Source organism: Epargyreus clarus, unplaced genomic scaffold (genome assembly GCF_041222505.1).
Source record: "Epargyreus clarus isolate Ecla_fem2 unplaced genomic scaffold, WU_Ecla_fem_2.2 ptg000008l, whole genome shotgun sequence".
In the NCBI taxonomy this organism is placed as follows: Eukaryota; Metazoa; Arthropoda; class Insecta; order Lepidoptera; family Hesperiidae; genus Epargyreus; species Epargyreus clarus.
This window is the reverse complement of record NW_027332216.1, coordinates 454,991-478,136: the sequence shown is the minus strand read 5'-3', so window position 1 is coordinate 478,136 and position 23,146 is coordinate 454,991. Positions and strand designations below refer to the sequence as shown.

Here is a 23,146-nt window from a genome sequence, read left to right as displayed (position 1 = left end):
TTACCGGATTTAATTGGACAGCTTTTAAGCGACCTCAATGTCAGATATTACCAGAGCTCAAGAGCCAACGGTCCACTTAGTGAAATTGAGCCGCTATGGTACAAGAGGCCAGCCAACAGTAAAGAGCCACACCATTTGAGAGCTAGATCGTTAGCTCACAGATATAATTAGATTGTATAAGTATGCTAACTGCGATATATCATGCACAAATTGATAGCATAATATACTAGAGTGGCATATATTGCTATTTCACTTGGGTTCTTTCTGAGATATGCAAAATAGTTTTAGACATGTTTTTTATTTAATTTTCATAATTGTGTACGAGTACTATTATGTGTGAGGTGTGTAAGCCTTAAACAAAGTGTTTTTCTTTTACCTAGTATTTATAAGCCTAACTGAATACTCTTACTATTTATATTATAGTTTCAAATTTAACATATTTAAGTTATTTTGCAGAAAAAGGAAAAATAATACAAACAATTATTCATTTTTTTATTGGAACAATACTCATACATACCTCACTCAACCATTATATTGCCTACCAGAGTAAATTACGATAGATAAGATGTATTCCTCTTGTATAAGATTACCTACATGGAACCTACCAACTGTACAAAAATAAATTTGTTTGATAATTTTAAAAGAAAATAAAAATATTTGTCTTTAAACCTTTTCTAACAATAAAATAGTCAACAATTATTTATCGATAGAACAGTCTAGCGATTCGCGTTTATCAAATTAATTCGCATTTTTTGAAAAAATCCGGTAGCATTATATTATTTTGAAGTAAACATCCAATCAAAACAAAAATCACACCAAAGTAGTCATATTTTTTGTAAATTCAAGCGACTGCAACTATAGGCTTTGCACCTTCAATGAGCCAAGCAGTCCCGCTATCAGCATTTTCAAAAATTTCTACAGCTGCTTTACCAACAGAATCCACTTTTTGCCAGGCTTTTTGCTTTATGAAAACTGTCAAATCTTTTCCAAATCCTTCATTATCCCACGTCTGGACATTAGCCGTCAATTTTGTCTCAGTGAAGCCAGGGCATATCGCCACCACTCTCACACCAGATCTCTTGTAATTGTACTCATGTCCCAGAGATTTCGTAAATCCCATCACAGCGAATTTCGAGGCTTGATAAATTGGTAAAAACTGGTCAATCCTGAACCCATAAATCGAAGCCAAATTTATGATCGTACCTCCATTACCGCCTTTGTCTTTCCTCATCCGCTCCCAGTATTTAAACGACCACTCAATTAGAGCTGTAACGTTTATATCGATAGTTTTCTTCAGCAGCAAATCGTTCAGTATTCCAGCATTATTAACCAATACATCAACGTATTTATAACTATCGTAGATCAACTTGGTTACTGCGTCTAAGTCCTTAGTGACGTCGCATTTGTAGAAAACGGCCTTGTTCGCTCCATATTTGGAATTAAGAATTTTCGCCGTCTCAACTCCTTGTTTCTCGTCTATGTCGAGTAGAATAACAACTTTAGCACCTTTCTGTAGAAACCGATCGGCTGTTTCAAAACCGATCCCAACTGCTCCACCGGTTATAACCACAACTTTATTCTTTAAATCTTTAGCCATTATATTCTTGTAAGCTACGAAGGCGAACTAAGTTATTGTTAAACTGCACTACTTATATATAAATTCTTATCATGTTTATAAAACTGACACTAGTTATAAATATTAATTATTTCGATTTATTTACATAAAGTCAGTATAGCTCGTAGATTATACAATTATATCTATAATGATCCATTTATACCTTGATGACCCAGGGACCACGAAGATATATTATTTCGTACCACCTAAAAGTGATTTAATTGTAACTCTCTGTGACTATGGGTATTTCGCGGTTTTACTCGCGTTAAAAGTGTCCAGTAATGTCAATCTCATAATTAATTATTTCTATATTCATCAAATATAAAGAAATAATATTTTTAGACAGGATTTATAAGCAGTTGAAATTTTTAACTTCCTGTTCTTATATAAAGTGAAGAGTTGTAAACTAAAATTACAAGTCAATGGAATTGGCATTGAAATTGTGTAATAACACATATTATCTTTAAGTATTACACATTATTTTATAAGCTTGAGATCGGATATGTTGGACAACCCAAAAATATACCAACACCTTACACGGAAAAGCTATATTAGTAAGCATATCAACACACCAGCAAAAAGGGGGACGAATACTAATTGTGAGTTCCTTATGACATAGAGCAACGCTAAGCTTGGACTTGTCTCCCATCTGCTGGCGTGAGTAAATATATATTTCACTGGACTTTCATCGGGGCTTCGTGAATTTCATCGATTTCTAGTTTCTAGGATTTGAAGTGTAGGCCTCTATCTATTTGTAATCGACCATCAGTCATCAAAACTGTCATCCTATTATTTAATATTTTTCAATTATACATTTATATCGATGTATGATACGCTTAATAAAATTTTAAGATAAGCGATTTGCGTACACGATTAACCGAATTACCAACGATCACCGTGACAGTGCAAATGTTTACAAAAACAAGAAATCTTTAATTAATATTATAATTTTTAATTATTTATATTATATTCAAAGTACGGCAATGTTTGTACGGCAATGTATGAAGTCTACCAATTTACAACTTGGCAAGCGGTGAACTATGTCCTAAACGCTTCTTACTCTGAATAGAGACTCGTGTCCAACTGTCCGACAGTGGGTTGACGACGTCCAAAACTCATAACTACACGAAATCGAACATAAAATAAATTTATCACACTTACTAATATATTTATTTTCTCACTTTCTCACATTTCTCATTTTCTCACGGTTACATCACTTTATGTAATTAATAGTAAGTAATTAATATTTGTTTTATCCATTATCAAGTAATAACAACTTCAATAGAAATAGATAATGTCTCAAATTCTAAACACACATACCTAATACAGCTTAACTGTGAATTCATTTACTGTATATTATTTTATTCTTATTTTTGTACATAAAATGTGTTAAAATTTTAAAACATATGTTAAACTAAACACAGTAATGTTAATATCTCACAGATGAAGCAACATTATCACTAGTATGTATCATACAAATTGCATGTATTTTAATAAGTTGACATTTAAATTTTCCTACCAATTAAGACATTATGTGTATTATAACGAAAGTTAAGGAATATATTTAATCCACAGTTTATACATTAACAAATTATACCATCACAGCTTGGCGATATCCTTCCACTAGCCACACTGTACCACTGTCAGCATTTTTAAATATTTCAATTGCACCGTCTCCTATCGCTACCACCTCCTGCCACTCCATTGCCTCTACTTCTTGGAAAAGATCCTCATTAGAATCATCGTCCCTCGCTTTGGGTTTTTCTGACAAATTGGTGTACGTCAATCCAGGACACAACACAACAACACGGACTCCGGTCTTCTTGTAATTGTATTCATGGCCTATAGATTTAGAGAAGCCTAGAACTGCAAATTTGGATGCTTGGTAAAATGGATTGTGGGCGATTATTCTGAACCCAAAAATCGACGATACATTGATAATTGTTCCACCGTTACCACCTCTATCTTTCCTCATGTAATCATAAAACTTTATAGTCCACTCCATCAAAGCTAAGGTATTAACCTCTATGGTTTTTCTTAATGCTTTCTCGTTTAATATACCAGCATTATTAATAAGAACGTCAACGGCTTTGTATTCATTGATAATTTTTTCGAAAGTAACCTCCAAGTCTGATGTGACGTCACACCTTATGAAAACTGCTTTATTATTTCCATATTTTTCGGTCAGTTTCGCAACGGCTGCAACTCCCTTTTGTTCATTAACGTCAATTATAATAGCAACTTTAACACCTTTGTCTAGAAACTTGCAAACCATCTCTAGACCAAGTCCATCAGCACCTCCAGTAACAACTAAAACTTTATTTTCAATAGTTCTCTCCATGTTTCCTTTACATTAATTGTGTCGTGTTTTTCCGCGTGTGTGGAAATTGTTTGCAAAAACTTAATATATATAGGCAACTTATCTAAATTCCAATGTTATCTCTGACTTTGAACTATTGTTTTGCAGATAGAAATCAACAGGAGATGATAACGAGGAAGCCCCTTATAAGTTCATTGCATTACATAGTTTTATTGTTGTTAATATACAATATAAAAAATATACAATTAATATACAAATAACACATTTTTAGCAAGTAGTATTTAGTTATATTTAAATTCTCATACATTCGGAGTCTGACACAATCTTAAATTTTGGCCAAAATATTTTTGTATAAACAGATAAAACATGTTTAAATCAAAAAAATGGTACACCTTAACCATAACTTGGCTTCTAATAATATTATGTTTAAAAAAATCATTTGGGTCATTAACGAAAAAAACGTAAGATGAAAGAAGTATTTAATTACATAAATATACGTATACATAGTTACACGATATATATACGCCACATGGTTTTGTGTAATGTTTAAAACCGACTAAAACTTTTGAAACAAAAAATACCATCCATCGCTAAAAATATATATGTTTTTACTTAATAATAAAATTTAAATATTGGAGGTAATAATAAACACCCATACCATGATTAATCCAAGTCAGTATAATTATTGCACACTTAATTCTTAATTCATTAGTGAGTAATAAAAACGTTACATTCATTCTTTATACATTTTTTTTTATTGATATAAGACAGAAAAAAGTTCAAATATAAGTCTGCGATGACTGGAAAGATAAATAAAACTGACTCGAGACTAAATCTTTGTCCAATTTAACAGATAAATGCAATATTAGGGACATACGTATGCCGCATGTCCAGGTATATTTTTAGAGAAGTTGCTAAGGATTAGAAATATTCCATCTAGGTAATTAAATAGTACTATGATATTATCAGTAAGTTTTGGGGTGGTATCAATAGAATTTTTTTCAATAACACCGATAATATCTTTTTTATTTATCTACTTTCGCGATTATTATTGCGATTACACTAATGGATTATGTTATCGATTTTTTACGTAAAGTATCATTAGATTACTTAATGATATGACATTATTACTTATTCCTCATACGTATAGTTATGTAATGTTCTTCATAACCTTGACTTTACACGTGTATTTTAGATGATAAATGTATCTAGTCAGCGCAGAATTATGATTTTTCTTCTGTGGTGTGGTCATCGTCAATAGCGCTAGAAAGGTTACTTCTCGATTATTTATCAATACTCTTTTTTAGGGTTCCGTACCCAAAGGGTAAAAACAGAACCCTATTACTAAGACTTCGCTGTCTGTTCGTCTGTCACAGGGCTCTATCTCCGGGACCTTATTAAATAGACACTTGATTTTTTTACAGAGGATGTATAAAGCTAACCGCTTTAACAACAAATACTAATATATACAAATAATAACAATAAAATATATTTGAAAATATTAATTTTAATATTATTTCTTGTTGTTGCGTTGTTTCCAACGACTAAGTATTGTGTCGATATTTCTTTTATTTAATCCCAAGTAATATTATTGTAATAATAATTATAAGCTTAGGATTCTAGTTACATTTTCGCTTTGTCACGACCCGTCGCCAGAGATTGCCGCCGGCTGCCGTCACTCGTAACTAGCGAAGTTTCTAATTCACAACTTGATATCTTTATATTTTAACCTTTAACACTTTCTACCCTTCCGCCATGACAGGAGGCCAGCCTCCTTCAATAATCCATACAGTACCACTTTCAGCTTTTTTGACAACCTCTATCACGCCTTTACCCACAGCGTCAGGTTCTTGCCACTCATTAGACTTTATTTCCCTAACATAATCTTGTGCCGTCTCGCTATCTCTTAGGACAATATTCGCGGTTAATTTTGTAAAAGTATAACCAGGACACAAGGTCAACACACGAACGCCGGTCTTCCCAAAATTGTATTCATGACCTAACGATTTGCTAAATCCAATAACACCAAATTTTGTAGCATGGTAAAATGGAGCGAATGGCCCTGTTCTCAAGCCGTAAACAGAAGCCATATTGATTATAGTTCCTCCACGTCCTCCTCTATCCTGTCTCATGTAATCCCAAAATTTAACTGACCACTCCATCAGCGCCATTAAGTTAATAGTTATGATAGATTTAATAGATTTCTCGTTCGCAATACCTGCATTGTTCACTAATATATCAATAGATCTGTATGTACTTATTAACGTCTCAAAAGTTTCATCCAAGTCTGTAGTAACATCACATTTTAAGAAAACTGCTTTTTCACTTCCATGCTTAGAAGTCATTGATTCAACGGCTTCTGCTCCAAAGTCTTCATTTTTATCGGCTATAATAACAATTTTTGCACCATGTGTCAAAAAATTATCTACCATACTAAGTCCTATACCACTAGCACCTCCAGTTACAACGATATTTTTATTTTCGACAATTCTCTCCATTTTAGCAATACTTTTATGCTTAGATGTCACTGCTAATACATTTTTTTTGTTCTAATCACTAACAATATAAGCGAGTATTTATATATGAAAACATTCAGATAAATTTAATTTTCCCCTAAAACAATCTTATCAGCTGCTAATTTTATCAGCTTGTTTTAAATCATTTCGAGTAACTTCAATAAAATAATAATAGTACTAGGTATGTGAAATATTTTTTTATCCGATATTATACTTTACCTATAGTTACGCTCTTTTACACCAAATACTGTAACAATTCAGTCAAAATATATATCTTCAGTATTAAAATAATTATCGTCGGTTTAGAACATTAAATATTCTTATCGTAATTTTAAAATATATTCTTTAGAAATAAAAAAATAATAATCATATCTTAAACACTTAATTGAAAATTTCAAATTAACTGTAATAACGTAAATTTATCATAATGAAAATTTATTTTTAATATTTTTTGTAAATTGTATTCTTTTACCATGGCTGCTGTACGGCTTCCTTTAACTACCCACAGTGTGCCACTTTCTGCTTTTTCAAAAATCTCTATTATACCTTTTCCCACAGCGTTTACTTCTTGTCATTCACTGAACTACGCTTGTTTCATATAGTTGTTTCATATAGTCTTCCAACATACTGTCATCTCTAAGGGCAATGTTTGCAGTCAGTTGGGTATATGTAAATCCAGAACATAAAGCCACAACACAAACACCGCATTTTTTAAAATTGTACTCATGGCCTAATGATTTGGTGAACCCAACAACACCAAATTTTGAAGTTTGATAAATCGTTGCAAATGGCGTTATTGTGAAGCCGTAAACAGAAGCCACATTGATTATAGTTCCTCCTTGGCCACCTCTGTCCTGTCTCATATAGTCATAAACTTAACGGACCACTCCATCAGCGATATCAAGTTAATGTTTTTAGTAGATTTTATTGATTTCTCATTTACAATTCCTGCATTATTTACTAATATATCTATAGGTTTGTATTTATTTATTACAATCTCAAAAGTTTCATCCAAATCTAAAGTAACATCACATTTCAAGAAAACTGCTCAATCACTTCCATACTATGCATTCATTGATTCAATTGCTTCTTCTCCGAGTTTTTTATTTATGTCAACTATTATAGCAAGTATTGCACCATGTTCCAAAAAATTGTCTACTATACTTAACCCTATGCTACTAGCACCCCCAGTTACGAGTACGACTTTGTTTTCAGCGATTTTCTCCATTTTAGCAAGATTTTATCTGCTATTTTATCTGATCACTGTTGATGTAAGCTGGTATTTATATTAAAGTACAAATAGATGACATTTTATATGCTTAGAAGCTTATCTTATCAGTTTCTGAAATTATCAGCTGCATTATAATGTTATAACCAACAAAATTCTTGATAAAAGTACCTCTAGCATATAGAAATATATTTAAGTATCTTGTAGATTATTATATGCTTACGTGTCTTTAACATCAAAATATAATAAGAGTTTAGCCTAAATATATGATTAACTATGAAGTGATTTAAATGCATCATTTACTAAGCACACATATGAAAATATCATAACGAAATATTTCATTGAAAGTCATGAATAATTAATATTATATCATAGGAAATACATTAACATATTATTAACTATATGATTACTGTGTACTGGATCAGATCTCTTAAAATTAGACGAAGTTGTATAATGGTACTCAACTGAATTTTGAATTGAAGGACAAAATGAAAAATATTTTAAAAATGTTTTGTCAACCGTTTCGAGTGACATGTCAAATGAAAGGGCTTGCTATAGGGTTCTCTCACATATATTATTAATTATGTTTGTGTTCTACAATAGATGGTTTTAAAGTTATAAATATTACAGTAAAACGTAGAAGATGTCTTTAGTCTTAAAAGAAAACAAATAAACTTACTCTTTCAGTCGGTAAAAATATTTTCCTATACCTAACATATGGGAGAACATGTTTTTATTTAATGTTAAATTTGGACAGAACCCTTTCTACGCACCTTTATTCGTCACTTGATGTTTTAATAAACATAAACCAATCAATGATCAAACTTTAACTAAAATTAACATACCACAGAATATTCTTTTTTTCGTTGATTTGTCTTTTACTTATTTACAATGTTTTTAATTTCTACTCTTTCACCATAATTGCTGAACGGCCACCTTCAACAACCCACACAGTACCAGTGTCAGCTTTTTCGACAACTTCTATCACACCTTTACCTACAGAGTCAACTTGTTGCCATTCATTAGCCTCTCCTTCTTTAACAAAATCTTCTAAGACGCTCGTGTCATCATCTCTTAGTAAAACATGTGCAGTTAACTTCGTATACGTATATCCAGGACACAAGGCCACAACACGAACTCCAGTCTTCTTAAAATTGTACTCATGGCCCAACGATTTAGTAAATCCAATGACACCAAATTTTGAAGCATTATAAAATGGAGCAAATGGCGTTATCCTCCATCCGTAAATAGAAGCTAAATTGACTATAGTTCCTCCATCTCCACCTCTATCTTTTCTCATGTAGTCGTAAAATTTAAGTGACCACTCCATTAGCGATATTAGGTTAATATTTATAGTAGATTTGATTAATGTCTCATTCGCGATACCTGCATTATTCACTAGTATATCAATAGTTTTGTATTTATTTGTTATAATCTCAAAAGTTTCGGTTAAGTCTGTAGTAACATCGCACTTAAAAAAAAATGCTTTATCACTTCCATATTTTGTTGTCATTGTTTCAATTGCTTTTGTTCCGAGTTCTTCATTTATATCAGCGACTATCGTTATTTTCGCACCATGTTTCAAAAAATAGTCTACCATACTTAGCCCTATGCCACTAGCACCTCCAGTCACAATAACTATTTTATTTTTAACAGTTTTTTCCATGATAACAATATTTTGATGATTAGATGTTACTACTAATATAATTTATTTGATCTGATCACTTATTATATAAACACGTATTTATATGAATACATTGCGATAAATTTCAATCGTCCTTTAAAATATCTTATCAGCTCCTGATTTAATAAAATTCAATTATAAGCTGATACCTTGAAAGTATTGAAATTGATATTTTGTAGGAAATGTAATTATACTCATGCTACAAATATTCATTAACTATTTTTAACAGCAAACACGTAACATTTAAGTCAAATAATTACAATGTTTGCTATACAGCCATTAACCTGTGTAGAATATAACGTAAGTCGTTTACTACTGTTTTTTCTCTTTGCCCTTTAGTAACAAAATACAATGTATTTATCAATAGCACAAGAATTGCTGTTACGCATATTCCTCAGGCCGAAATGCGTATGAGATTTTGGTCCAAGGGGTCTCCCTTGACTCCAATAACACGTTAAACTACATAAAATAAATGTACTTAATATACATGTTAAAACGATGATATTTTATTTAAAGGAATTCAAGTTGATTTAAAAGGAAATTTCAGGATCTGTGAGGAAAAATCTTGTATATATAAGCTGGGTCAAGATATGTGGTTTATTTTAGAAACATAACTTACTATTAAGTACTACATCACATTACTAAAAAGGCTTTACTTTTTTACCATGACCGCTGAGCGGCTTCCTTGCACAATCCAAATAGTACCAGATTCCGCTTTTTCAACAATTTCTATTACACCTTTACCCACAGCATCAACTTGTTGCCATTCACTAGACTTTGCTAATTTCATAAAATCTTCCAACATATCATCATCTCTCAGGACAGTGTTTGCAGTCATTTGTGTATATGTGAATCCAGGACACAAGGCCACAACACGAACTCCACTCTTTTTAAAATTATATCCATGTCCCAACGATTTAGTAAATCCAATGACACCAGATTTTGAAGCATGATAAATTGGTGCAAAAGGCGTAATTTCCAAGCCGTAAACAGATGCCACGTTGATTATGGTTCCTCCATGTCCACCTCTGTCCTGTCTCATATAGTCATAAAATTTAACCGACCACTCCATCAGCGATATCAAGTTAATGTCTATAACAGATTTCAAGGTTTTCTCATTGGAAATACCTGCGTTGTTCACTAGTATATCAACAAATTTGTATTTGCTTATTACAATGTTAAAAGTTTCGTCTAAGTTTGTTGATACGTCACACTTCAAGAAAACTACTTTATCACTTCCATACTTTGTACTCATCGATTCAATTGCTTTAAGTCCAAGTTCTTCATTTACATCTATTATAATGGCTAGTTTTACATCACGTTCCAGAAAATTATCTACCATGCTTAAACCTATGCCACTAGCGCCTCCAGTCACAAGTACAACTTTATTTTTCACAATTATATCCATTTTAGCAAAGTTTAATAGATGTTACCGATGATGGAAATTTATTTATCTGATCACTATTTATATAATTTTATAATATGTAAACTCATATTTATAGACATAAATAAATATAATCACTTTTAAGTTATCCAATCAACTATCTAATTATGAAGCACATTTTAATATGACAGTCAATTAAATTGATGGTTAAATATATTTTTAATTTAATCTCTAATTATCTAATTTAATCTAATTTATCAGCTGCATTTTATATCATAGCCGATTAACATTATTATATTAAGTCTCATTCTATTGGTAGATATAAATCTTGTAAAAATCATAAGGGTTTAGTCGACATAGATGGGTTAGTTTGCAGTTATTCGTATTTATTTGGAAAGTACTACAAAACATGACACATTAGACACGCTGTTTACATCGTTATCGAACGAAATATATTGAGCGCCGACTTCAGAAATATGTAGTAAACCAACATTTATTTGAATTATTTTTTACTTTGTAGTGACATAGAAGTCGGTTGATTTTTTCGTTATTTTTTTTTTTAATATTCTTTTGCACCATAACCGCTGAACGGCCCCTTCAACTAGCCACACAGTCGCACTTTCTGCTTTTTCACAAATTTCTATTACACCTTTTCCCACAGCATCAACTGCTTCACCACAACCACTGCTTCTTCCATAAAATCTTGTAACATATTATCTTCTCTAAGGCCAATTTTTTCAATTAATGTTGTGTATGTAAATCCAGGACATAAAGCCACAACGCGAACTCCAGTCTTATTAAAATTGTATTTGTTCAGTATTTAGAACTGGTCGAAATACTGATTATAAATAAAGGAGTAAATTCAAAATTTAAAAGGTTGACGTTTCTGTCATAACACACATTGTACGGACAGTCGGTATTCAGATTTCGTCACGGGACGTATCTAATTATATAGTATATTACGGGGGTCCTGGGGACCTATTTGGACGTCGCGAGTGTGTGTGCATCACGGTCGATCGGTCGCCGAAGGGAGCACCGCACAGTTCTACGGTATTTATACATATATTCACCTATACTATTGTCACTAGCGCACAAGGGTTCCAAATTATATATCGGATTAGAAACCAGCGACCTAAAACTCTACATTATGGTCACTTCGAGTCGGGATTCGGGTTTCCGTGCTCGCAAGTATATTCTTGTGTGTTGGTCAACAGTAGTGTAGACATCGGCACACGTCCACGTCGTTTGTAAATACTTTGCCGGATTATAAGTATTTACAGCGGCTGGACAAATTCAAAAAAAACTGTGTACTCTACAATTATTACGTAGGGATACACGTATTTATTTCGGTTACTATTTTATTTATGTACATCGGGTACTACAAGAAACGTCAACGGTTTTAGGCGTTTTTTCGGACTATTATTAGTGTTTCGGTCGGGTTTGTATTGAGCATTCTCCTGTTTCGGGTTGTGTCGGTTGAAGGTGGTAGAACTCTACGTGGTTCGACTCCGGCAGCACCACCGCCACATCTATTTCTGCCATTACAGCAGTGTTTGGAGCTGCTGTATTTTGGTTTGAAAAAGGTGTGGTAAGGGAGATATACTTAATCGAGGCGTTCCAACTTAGTCCTCAAGAGTAACAGCGCACGTGTGGTCATTTACACCAGGTGGAGGTGGACTGCATGGTCGTTGTCTACTCTATTATTTCGGTCGGTTTTATTTTGGTTTGAATTTTTATTACTGCGGATTATAATTTACATTCGGTAATATTTTGTGCTTTCATATTTGTCAAGTCGGTTGACATATAATTTTGTGACAGCGTTCTATCGGTTTAAATTTTATTTTATTTTTTCTTATTTCAATTTTTTTGAAATGGCTCCTAAATCTAAACAAAGGTTGATTAAATTAAAATACGATTTAGCAATCCATAATTTGGATTCTATTTACGATCTTTCTCAGCGGGAACCTAAATCTGAAATAGATAAAAATAATTTTAAAATACGGTATCATGATTTGGATCGTAATTATGAAGAATTTACGTCGATGTTTTTGGAGCTGCAATCGGAATTGGACGAAGGCTCTGATGTAGATTATTCGGACGATTTTAAAAAATATAATGGAATATATTATGATATCAAGAGGAAGTTTTTAGAAATATCATCTTCGGAGACTGAACATGGTTCGGAGTTCAGATCAATGGATGATGGTGACAAGCGGAAGCGGGTGGTTTTACCACGAATACAAATTCCTACATTTTCGGGAAAAATAGAAGAATTTGTTTCATTTATGGATTTATTCAATTCTTTGATATGTGAAGATAATGCTTTATCTGATTCGGAGAAAATGTATTACTTATTAGGTTCATTGGCTGGAGAGCCAAAGGTTTTATTGCAACACTTATCTATTTCGGGAGATAATTTTTCGGTTGCTATGGATCTATTGAACAATAGATATAATAATAAAAGATTGTTAGCAGATAAACTATTTTATAATTTGTTTTATATTTCACATGTCACCAAACATTTAAGTTCTATTAAATTATTTTTAAATACATTATTAGAAAATACGAAAGCGCTAGAAAAGATGAATTTTCCGGTTGATCAGTGGACTCATTTATTGTTTTATATTAATTTTCAAAAATTAGATAATAGTCTAAAAAAAGGTTTTGAAGAACGGTTTACAGGAAAGGAGTTTCCGGAATTTAAGGATTTAATAAAGTTTTTGGAAAATGAACTTAGGATTTTGGAGTCAAGTGGTGATTCACATCGGACATGTGGCACTACTAAAACTCATGCGGCATTTCAGGAAAGTAGGCAGGTAGGCTGCAAATGTTGTAAAAAGGGAATACATCATCTTTCCAAATGTAATAATTTTTTATCTTTAAGGGTGGGTCTTAGGAAAGACTTTATTAAAGAAAATAAACTATGTTTTAGATGTTTTAACTCTCATAAGATAGCGGACTGTCAATCTTCTTGGGTTTGCTTTAAGTGTAAGTCACCTAAGCATCATCATCTTATTCACATGGATTTACCTCACTACCAGACAGCATCGAGCAGTGCAAGGTCGGCGGCGACACCTACTATGACCGGTAACAGTAGGGCACATGCTTCTAATGTTGTCACGGATAGGGTGGAGGATAATCCATGTACTTCATCTGTTAGCGGATCTAACAGGGCAAATATTACGGTTTCGAATCAAGGTGGTGCTTCGTTGACTTCTAACATGATTGAAGGTAACATGTTTAATCGTACGGTTCTTTTGTCTACGGCCATGGTACATATTAAGGATGCACATGGGCAATATCAAGAAGCGCTTGCGTTATTGGACAACGGTAGTCAAGGTAGCTTTATTTCGGAGAGTTGTGCTAATAGATTAGGTTTAAGACGGTTTAAGACGAATGCTTCTACAGTCACGGGACTGAGTGGCATTCCAGTGGATAGTGGTAGAAATGGAGTCAATTTAACCATTCGGCCGCGGTTTTCATGTAGACCGTTATTGGTAACTACCGCTACTATTTTAAATAAAATAACTAATCAGTTGCCTAGTTTCAATTTACCTCAAGAGATTTGTAGTCATTACAAAGATTTGCCTCTTGCGGATGAATATTTTTACCTCAGTCGAGAGGTTGATATTTTAATAGGTGCAGATTTATTAGGAGAGGTTATGCTCGGGGATATTATTAAAATAAACACTGATTTGCCTTGTGCTATGGAAACTATCTTCGGTTATGTATTGTCGGGGCCTTTTTCATACGCGGTAAAGAATGATAAAGTTGCCCAGAATATAAACGTTTGCCAAACATTCACAAACGTTAACTCGGATAATTTTGTACATAAGGTTAGGGACACTAACGACAATTCTAGTGCCATTGCGGATTGGAGACATTTGGATCATAAAATTTATAATAAAAATAATAATCAACGGGATGATACACGGCGATATGCGGTAGGTTCGCCATATTTACCAGATACGTTTACGGTAAATAGTTCTTTTTCATCGGTGAGAAAACGGTTCTCTATCATGGAAAGACAGCGTGCGGTAAACAAATTTAGGAAAAACGTTGTAAATTTAATTTAGCGGTATTACGGTTTTATTTTAGTTATATTTGTATGGCTTTAGTTCATTTATTATTTTTATTGGTAAAGGTCTATTATCCTCGTTGCAGGATATTTTGTTTTAATTTTGTTTTTGGTCAAATGTATTGACACAATGGTTTCATTACCTACGGATAGGGTGAATACCACCGGGGTATTTCACACTGCAATAGGATTTTGTTTCTCTTTTGTTTTAAATTTAAAGATTTTTCTTATTTATCAGGGTTTCGCGGTTGAGGAATCCTAAAACATTAGGGTGTTATATTTTGTAGGTTATTGTTTGTTCTTGTGAAAATGTTGTACAAAGCATATTTGAGTCAACGATTTGACAACGGAAGCTTTTCTTGTAGTATTGACTACATTCACTTCTCGGCGGGGTTTTTCACACGTCATTCGGTTTGACTGTGGGACAAATAATACAGCTGCAAGAAGACATCTAGATGAAGAACAAACATTATTAGATTGAGAAGTACTGATTAATGATGCTACTGTAAAGGATATAATATGGTTATTTATTATATCTTCGGCACCTCATGTTGGTGGTTTATTGGAAGCGGCTGTAAAGTCAGCAATAACTGTGTTGAATCGAGTAATCGGTGAACTTGTTTTAAGTTATGAAGAGCTTGAAACTGTATTTACCAGGGTGGAAGCAGTTCTCAACTTTAGACCATTATGTACGGTAACGGAAGATCCACATGGTTTTGACGTTTTAACGGCAGCTCATTTTTTAATAGGTAAATCTTATTATTGGAACTGGAATATAACTTGGCGGATTTACCAAACAATAGATTGAAGAGATGTTAATTGGCGCAAGCTCTTTATCAAGGATTTCGGAGAAGACGGAGTAGTATATATCTTCACTTGCTTCAAACTAGAAGTAAAAGGAATTAACCTGGAGGATCACTTAAAATTGGAGATTTAGTTTTATTAAAAGAAGAGAACTTGCCTTCTTTAAAAATGGAAATTAGTGTGGATTTTGTGTTACTGCCTGAGAAAGATTGTATTATTCGGATAAACTGAAAACAACATCGGTTATATTTATTCGGCCTATGGTTAAGGTTTGTAGGCTGCCTTCGGAATAGGGTTGTCACAAACTTATTTCACTTATTTCATGTTTATTATATGTTCGGTGTAAAGTTTTATTTTTTGGATTTTGGTTGATAAAGGCTTGGCCTTTCTCGGGCGGGGGTATGTTCAGTATTTAGAACTGGTCGAAATACTGATTATAAATAAAGGAGTAAATTCAAAATTTAAAAGGTTGACGTTTCTGTCATAACACACATTGTACGGACAGTCGGTATTCAGATTTCGTCACGGGACGTATCTAATTATATAGTATATTACGGGGGTCCTGGGGACCTATTTGGACGTCGCGAGTGTGTGTGCATCACGGTCGATCGGTCGCCGAAGGGAGCACCGCACAGTTCTACGGTATTTATACATATATTCACCTATACTATTGTCACTAGCGCACAAGGGTTCCAAATTATATATCGGATTAGAAACCAGCGACCTAAAACTCTACAGTATTCATGACCTATCGATTTACTAAATCCAATGACACCAGATTTTGATGCATGATAGCTTGATAGGTAAGGAGTCTTTCTAAAACCGTAAGCAGAAGCCACGTTGATAATAGTCCCTCCACGTCCACCTCTATCCTTTCTCATATCGTCGTAAAATTTCATTGACCACTCCATCACTGATAATAAGTTAATGTTTATCGTACATTTTAGTAATTTCTCATTAGCAATGCCCGCATTGTTCACTAGTATATCGATATATTTGTATTTCCTTTTAACAATCTCAAAAGTTTCATCCAAGTCTGTAGTAACGTCACATTTCAAGAAAACTGTCTTATCACATCCATGCTTGGTAGTCATTGATTCAACCGCCCTTTCTCCAAGTTCTTCATTTATATCGACTATAATAGCTAATTTGGCACCATTTTCTAAAAAATTATCTACCATACTTAACCCTATACCAGCAGCACCTCCAGTTACAAGAACAACTTTATTAACAATTGTTTTCTCCATTTTAGCAAAGTTTTTGGTATTGCTACTGCTAAAATTGTATGAATATGATCACTTTTGACATAAAGTTGTGTTTATATGCTAATATAAATAAAAGATATCTTATCGGTTTCTAAATTACACTGCATTTATATCTAAAGTTGAACATTGGAAGAGTCAGATAGGGTCAGTGGCAAAACAAATCGTATATTTGAAAGAAAGAAAGAAAGAAATTAAATATTTGTATACAATGTATTAAACGCATGTAATATATACAGGGTGAATCTCCATAAAGTGCACATATTGAAACAGATAAAATTAAACCGCATTTTGTCGACAAAAAAAATAATAAAAATTTTTTTTTTGGGTTTTACGACCTTTTGAAGTTTTTTTTTTGAATTGTGCACCTAAAGTAAATAAATCGCTATAACTTTTGAACTAAAAGAGTTATCATGTTCAAACAAAAATTACAATGAATGCCAATTATAGGCCGTACTGATCCATGAAAAAAAAAACAAAAAAGTTTATCTTCCCAGAAAAAAATAGTCAGATTAGTGTGAAGAAAGCAATTTTTTTAGGTCAAATTTCAGTAATCGTGAATTTCCTCAAAATAATCTAGGCTTTTTATTTTATTTTTATTATGTAATGTAATTCTACGTCGTATTAGCTTTCAAACACTAAAAAAAGCATGCCTCTAACTTAAGTATAAAGTTTCCTACGAGCGCTTAAACAAAGGCAGTTCTTAAGGGTGTTGGTAATAAATAACATTTTTAATACAAACTAGTGTTTTTTTTTTAATTATTAAAGATTTATTTTATTACTGTTTTATCACTTTAATATCGTCAAAAATAAGAAACTACCATGAATTTACCATTGAAACATATTTTTGATAGTTTCCTTTGTTTATATTTTGGACATCTAATTATAGGTTGGACTATACCAGTTTTATTAGGGCGCACGTGCGTCGCGTCTTTTTTGAAACGTTCCTATCAAACTTTATACATGAGTTAGAGGCGTGGTTTTTTTAGTGTTTGAAAGCTAATACGACGTAGAATTGCATTAAATAATAATAAAAAAATAAAACGCCTAGATTATTTTGAGGAAATTGATGATTACTGAAAATTTTACCTTAAAAAAAGTGCTTTTTTGCACTAATCTGACATTTTTTTTCTGGGAAGATATTTTTTTTTTGTTTGTTTTTTTACATGGATCAGTACGGCCTATCATTGGCAATCATTGTTATTTTTGTTTGAACCTGATAACCCTCTTAGTTTAAAAGTTATAGCGATTTATTTACTTTAGGTGCACAATTCCCAAAAAAAAATTCAAAAGGTCGTAAAACCCAAAAAAAATTTTTTTTATTTTTTTTATATTTTTTTTGTCGACAAAATGCGGTTTAATTTTACCTGTTTCAATATGTGCACTTTATGGAGATTCACCCTGTATATCTTACGTAACATGACCACACAAACACGGGTCGTGCGTGTAAAATATTGTATAGAAAAATATGATTTTGTGCCAATTATCTGAGAATCTACTGGAATGATTAAATTGAAATTTCAAATCAAATCAAATCATTTTTTTTTATTCAAAATAGGTTATTTACAGAGCACTTTTTGAATGTCAATACAACTACCACCACTTCACAAGGTGTTTCGTTATGGAGAAGAAGCGGCGAAAGAAACTCCATAACACACATCTTTTTAAAAAAATGTTTTTGACAATGTCAACTTAATGTAATGGGACATGTGGAGCTGGAGCTAATTCAGACCACACCGTTTTGTCAGTCAAATAATCACTTACTTTATAGTACGCTTTTTTACATAGCGTTAGTTTAACGACATGTTTGAACTTTTTTTCTGTGAGATTCAAAATGTGGTCGGGTATTTTATTGTAGTAGCAAATACAGTTGCCCATGAAAGATCTAGCCACCTTACATAATCTATGCTTAGGAATTGCTAATTTATTTCTATTTCTGGTATTAAAGTTATGGTGGTTACTATTTTTTTCAAACATATCAGTGTGTTTTCTTACATACATAATATTTTCATAAATGTATTGACTATGCACCGTCAATATTTTAATAGTGGGAAACAGTTCTCTTAGGGATTCACCACGCCGCAGACTATATATTGACCTTATAGCTCTTTTTTGAATAGTATAGCTCTTTTTTCTATATTAATTCTGTAGTTTTCTACACAAATGTTATGCTTGTTTTAAGATAATGTTATTTGTACTACTCGTTGGACTTAAGTAAGGTAGTAGGTAAAAAAAGGTTTTTCAAACTGTTTCGTGTGGCAGTGAAATGTCAAATGAACGGGTTCTACAATACATAGTTTTAAGGTTATGAACAAACTTGCATTTTCAGTTGGTGAAAATATGTTTCTATTCATTACGCAAGGGATAACGTGTATTTTATTTACAACGTACTTGCCAAGTTTTTTATCGAATAGCCGTCTGCTACCAATAGAATATTGACGTATGAAAACTTCAGCTAATAAAATTTTACATATCAGATAACAAAAACCTTGTTGCAATACATAAACACAATAACATAAAAAATAACAATATACGTTCTATGTATAAGAATAACTATTAGAGACTGTAGATCTCTATTCAGCTTTAGTGTTGCAGGTAAACGTGGTTACCTGCAGCACTCGTATTCTGTGGTGCCTGTAAAATTTCGTTTATACGTGTGTGTGTGTGCGTGGGTATGTAAGTGTGGACATGTGTGCCGGAGAATAAGAGTTTGTTTGCGTGGGTATGTCAGTGTGGGGACGTATGCGGATTTAATTATCTTATCACGTCACAATGATATCTTTAAAAACATATCGTATCTTTAAAGAGCTGAAACTTTAAATAGGTTCTTTATATATCTTAAATGAGCACTACGGGTATAAAATAGGATTTGAAAATTTTCAAGCAGGTACCTATTATGAAACTCTGTATTTGACTTTCTGGATAAAAATAATAAAACGTCTATTTCACAGTTTTTGGAAATTCTTTTTGGTGCAGTCGGGTTTGTAATTTTTTTATTTAATTACTTGTTATATATTTTATCTTGACATGAACTCTTAATATTAAATACAACATTATTATATAAAATGATATACAAATTTGTATACTAAAGAAAGTGTTACACACAATAATAAATTTATTTAACGTAAAACACATTGACTAAAAATAATTTTGTTGTTTTTAAATTATTCGATACCTGTATTTTTAAGATTCTACTCTTTCTCCATGACGGCTGAACGGTTTCCAACAATACGCCACACTGTACCACTTTCTGCTTTTTCAAAAATGTCTATTACACCTTTTCCCACAGCATCAACTTCCTGCCATTCATGAGACTTCGCTTCTTTCATAAAATCTGCTAGCATATTATCATCTCTAAGGCTAAAGGTTGCAGTTATTGCTGTATATGTAAAACCAGGACACAACGCCACCACACGAACGCCAGTTTTCTTAAAATTGTATATATGGCCTAACGATTTGGTAAATCCAATAACACCAAATTTTGAAGCATGATAAGTTGTTACGAATGGCGTTATTTCCAAGCCGTATATAGAAGATACGTTAATGATAGTTCCTCCATATCCACCTCTATCCTTTCTCATATAATCATAAAATTTTATTGACCACTCCATCAATGATAACAAGTTAATGTTTATGGTAGATTTGATTGATTTCTCATCCAGGATACCCGCATTGTTCACAATTATGTCAATAAATTTATATTTTTGTATTATTCCTTCAAAAGTTTCATCCAAGTCTGAAGTAACATCACATTTCAAAAAAACTGCTTTATTACCTCCATGCTTTGTAGTCATTGAATCAATTGCTTTTACTCCTAGTTCTTCACTTTTATCGACTATAATAACCGTTTTTGCACCATGTTCCATGAAATTATCTACCATGCTTAATCCTATGCCGCCGGCACCTCCAGTTATAAGTACAACTTTATTTTTAATAGTAGTCTCCATTTACGCAATAAAGTCGATGTTACAGTTTATAAAAATGTATAAATATGATTATAATATTTTTGTTATTACGCGCATTTATATACTTATCGGCTCCAAAATTATCAGTTGTTTCTTTAAATAATCGCTAATTAACTATTACTTAAGGTATGTCTAGAGATGGGAATAGTAAAATTTACTTGTATCGTTTCTAATTTCTCAATATAAATTTAGCGTAGTAAAAATATACATTAGTTCAATATATTTGGATTTGTTTTTAACTCTCCAGTACGTACTTATTAATCCTGAATTTGTATACATTTGATTATGGCGAGATTTAAAGTTACTCTTGCTCCAATCAACATTTATTAATAAGGCAGTTAGAGCCATACCCCTTCACTACCCCTCAGCGAGATCTATGAAGATTTGTTTGGGTTAAAAATGTATTATTAAATAATTTCAAAATTTGTCAAGAAGTCCCTAGGCACATTTTATTCTTAAGTATGTCAAGCTGTTACTAGATGATGTTATTTTCTCAAATCTTTGAAAATGGCAAAATAAAACTGAATGTTAATTTAACTAGAGTATCGATTGTTTTTTCAACTCTTCGCATTCGTAGATAACACCAAGTGCTAACAGTAGTATAGTAATTGCCTGATAATGCTGATAATGAGTAAAAGCTAATGAGTTCCTTAAGACATGATGGTCCTGTATGTATCCTTTGACATACATACGTATTTCAGCCTTATCAGCCCCTATACGTATTTAAGACTTATGAAAGCCCTGTGTTATTCTGGGGTCATGGCTGTCGTAAGGGAAATAATAACAGAAAACATGCCAACTTAGTCACACACACGTGGTTCTTTCCTGAGAGTGAGAAGGTGTGCCTGAGGTCTCCTCGCCCAATGAGGTTTGATACAACTTCCACCTTCGAAACTTCTTTAATAATGTGAAACAAGTATATTTTAACAACAAATGTAATGAAACAAGTTAATTTTACAGTATAAAATATAATGATGTTCATAATTACAATTAACGTTAATAAAAACTTAACACAAAAATGTAGTATAAACAGTAGTTATTGAAGTTTATTTGAAGTGTAAAAAGCTACTTAAACCATAACCGCTGGGCGCGATCCTTCTACCAACCAAGCCGTTCCACTTTCTGCTTGCTCAAATATCTCTACAGTACCTCTACCAATAGCGTCTGCATTTTGCCACTCGGTATTTTGTACTTCTGTCATAAAATCTGGCATCGAATCTTCAGCCCACGGCTTGGGGTTCTCGCACATACTGGTATGTGTCAAACCAGGGCATAGTACAACAACACGAACGCCCGTCTTTTTGAAATGATATTCATTACCCAGAGACTTCGAGAAACCCAAAACGGCAAATTTAGAACCTTGATAATACGGAATGAAAGGGATTATTCTGTATCCATAAATAGACGAGACATTTATTATGGTGCCACCATTTCCCCCTTTGTCCACTCTCATATATTCGTAGAATTTCATAGTCCACTCCATTAAAGCTACCACATTAACATCTATGGTTTTCCTGATAGATTTTTCATTTAAAACACCGGCATTATTTACAACTACATCAACAGTCTTATAAACATCGGTAATCTTTTCAAAGGTAGCATCTAAATCTACAGCGACATCGCACTTGTAGAAAACTGCTTTACCATCTCCGTATTTCAAATTCATAGCTTTCGTGGCATCAGTTCCTTGCTGTTCATTGATATCTACAATTATAAGTACTTTAGCACCTTTTTTCAGAAACTCTTCAACCATTGCAAGCCCTAGGCCCGAGGACCCTCCGGTGACAAGCGCAACTTTATTTTTCACTTGATTCGCCATAATGTCAACACTTTTCACTTTAAACTGTGTTTAAACGAATAAGACGTGTTCAATCTATTATATCAATTAACTAACTAATGTTAAGTACAATAAGGTTTCCCTTCTTCTTTCGTATATTATAATAATATTTCGTAATAATGACCTAATAATCGTAGATACATCAACAGAAACTGACTTCCTGATTTTTTTTAACGTAATTTATCTTATATAAACAGTAAAAATACTAAGCACTTTATTTTAATGGTTATATCAATTTTAGTAAAGTCTTAGATGTTACTGAAGATGAATATTTATTTATCTGATCACTATTTGTATAAACTCATATGAATAGACATAAATAGATATCATTACTTTTAAACTATCCAATCAACTTCCTGATTATTGAGCAGAATTTTAATACGATAGTCAATTAAATTAATGGTTAAATATATTTTTCCTAATTTGTCAGCTGGATTTTTATAACATAACCAA

General features: G+C 32.6%; 8 protein-coding genes across 8 annotated transcripts; all 8 read right to left on the bottom strand.

Annotated features, from left to right (window-relative positions):
• Nucleotides 1–475: 475 nt before the first annotated feature.
• LOC140743978 (15-hydroxyprostaglandin dehydrogenase [NAD(+)]-like) lies at nt 476–1,652 on the bottom strand. The gene has a single exon (XM_073075417.1). It carries the CDS (start codon nt 1,595–1,597, stop codon nt 842–844), a length of 756 nt encoding a protein of 251 aa, XP_072931518.1. The 5' UTR covers nt 1,598–1,652; the 3' UTR covers nt 476–841.
• Nucleotides 1,653–2,071: 419 nt separating this feature from the next.
• On the bottom strand, nt 2,072–3,983 carry LOC140743977 (15-hydroxyprostaglandin dehydrogenase [NAD(+)]-like). The gene has a single exon (XM_073075416.1). It carries the CDS (start codon nt 3,954–3,956, stop codon nt 3,207–3,209), a length of 750 nt encoding a protein of 249 aa, XP_072931517.1. The 5' UTR covers nt 3,957–3,983; the 3' UTR covers nt 2,072–3,206.
• Nucleotides 3,984–5,677: 1,694 nt separating this feature from the next.
• LOC140744106 (15-hydroxyprostaglandin dehydrogenase [NAD(+)]-like) lies at nt 5,678–6,433 on the bottom strand. The gene has a single exon (XM_073075576.1). The coding sequence runs from the start codon at nt 6,431–6,433 to the stop codon at nt 5,678–5,680; it is 756 nt and encodes a 251-aa protein (XP_072931677.1).
• A 2,150-nt stretch (nt 6,434–8,583) lies between these two features.
• On the bottom strand, nt 8,584–9,009 carry LOC140744105 (alcohol dehydrogenase 1-like). The gene has a single exon (XM_073075575.1). The coding sequence runs from the start codon at nt 9,007–9,009 to the stop codon at nt 8,584–8,586; it is 426 nt and encodes a 141-aa protein (XP_072931676.1).
• A 1,006-nt stretch (nt 9,010–10,015) lies between these two features.
• Nucleotides 10,016–10,705, bottom strand: LOC140744103 (15-hydroxyprostaglandin dehydrogenase [NAD(+)]-like). The gene has a single exon (XM_073075572.1). The coding sequence runs from the start codon at nt 10,703–10,705 to the stop codon at nt 10,016–10,018; it is 690 nt and encodes a 229-aa protein (XP_072931673.1).
• A 5,586-nt stretch (nt 10,706–16,291) lies between these two features.
• Nucleotides 16,292–16,876, bottom strand: LOC140744102 (15-hydroxyprostaglandin dehydrogenase [NAD(+)]-like). Its single transcript, XM_073075571.1, has one exon. It carries the CDS (start codon nt 16,874–16,876, stop codon nt 16,292–16,294), a length of 585 nt encoding a protein of 194 aa, XP_072931672.1.
• A 3,149-nt stretch (nt 16,877–20,025) lies between these two features.
• LOC140743976 (15-hydroxyprostaglandin dehydrogenase [NAD(+)]-like) lies at nt 20,026–20,806 on the bottom strand. Its single transcript, XM_073075415.1, has one exon. The coding sequence runs from the start codon at nt 20,770–20,772 to the stop codon at nt 20,083–20,085; it is 690 nt and encodes a 229-aa protein (XP_072931516.1). The 5' UTR covers nt 20,773–20,806; the 3' UTR covers nt 20,026–20,082.
• Nucleotides 20,807–21,822: 1,016 nt separating this feature from the next.
• LOC140743975 (15-hydroxyprostaglandin dehydrogenase [NAD(+)]-like) lies at nt 21,823–22,705 on the bottom strand. The gene has a single exon (XM_073075414.1). It carries the CDS (start codon nt 22,673–22,675, stop codon nt 21,926–21,928), a length of 750 nt encoding a protein of 249 aa, XP_072931515.1. The 5' UTR covers nt 22,676–22,705; the 3' UTR covers nt 21,823–21,925.
• Nucleotides 22,706–23,146: the final 441 nt, after the last annotated feature.

Bases quoted from the DNA above. Each gene is read 5' to 3' on its own strand.
- LOC140743978 (XM_073075417.1), bottom strand. From the start codon at position 1,597: ATGGCTAAAGATTTAAAGAATAAAGTTGTGGTTATAACCGGTGGAGCA.
- LOC140744102 (XM_073075571.1), bottom strand. From the start codon at position 16,876: ATGGAGAAAACAATTGTTAATAAAGTTGTTCTTGTAACTGGAGGTGCT.
- LOC140743975 (XM_073075414.1), bottom strand. From the start codon at position 22,675: ATGGCGAATCAAGTGAAAAATAAAGTTGCGCTTGTCACCGGAGGGTCC.
- LOC140743976 (XM_073075415.1), bottom strand. From the start codon at position 20,772: ATGGTAGATAATTTCATGGAACATGGTGCAAAAACGGTTATTATAGTC.
- LOC140744105 (XM_073075575.1), bottom strand. From the start codon at position 9,009: ATGGAGTGGTCACTTAAATTTTACGACTACATGAGAAAAGATAGAGGT.
- LOC140743977 (XM_073075416.1), bottom strand. From the start codon at position 3,956: ATGGAGAGAACTATTGAAAATAAAGTTTTAGTTGTTACTGGAGGTGCT.
- LOC140744106 (XM_073075576.1), bottom strand. From the start codon at position 6,433: ATGGAGAGAATTGTCGAAAATAAAAATATCGTTGTAACTGGAGGTGCT.
- LOC140744103 (XM_073075572.1), bottom strand. From the start codon at position 10,705: ATGGTAGATAATTTTCTGGAACGTGATGTAAAACTAGCCATTATAATA.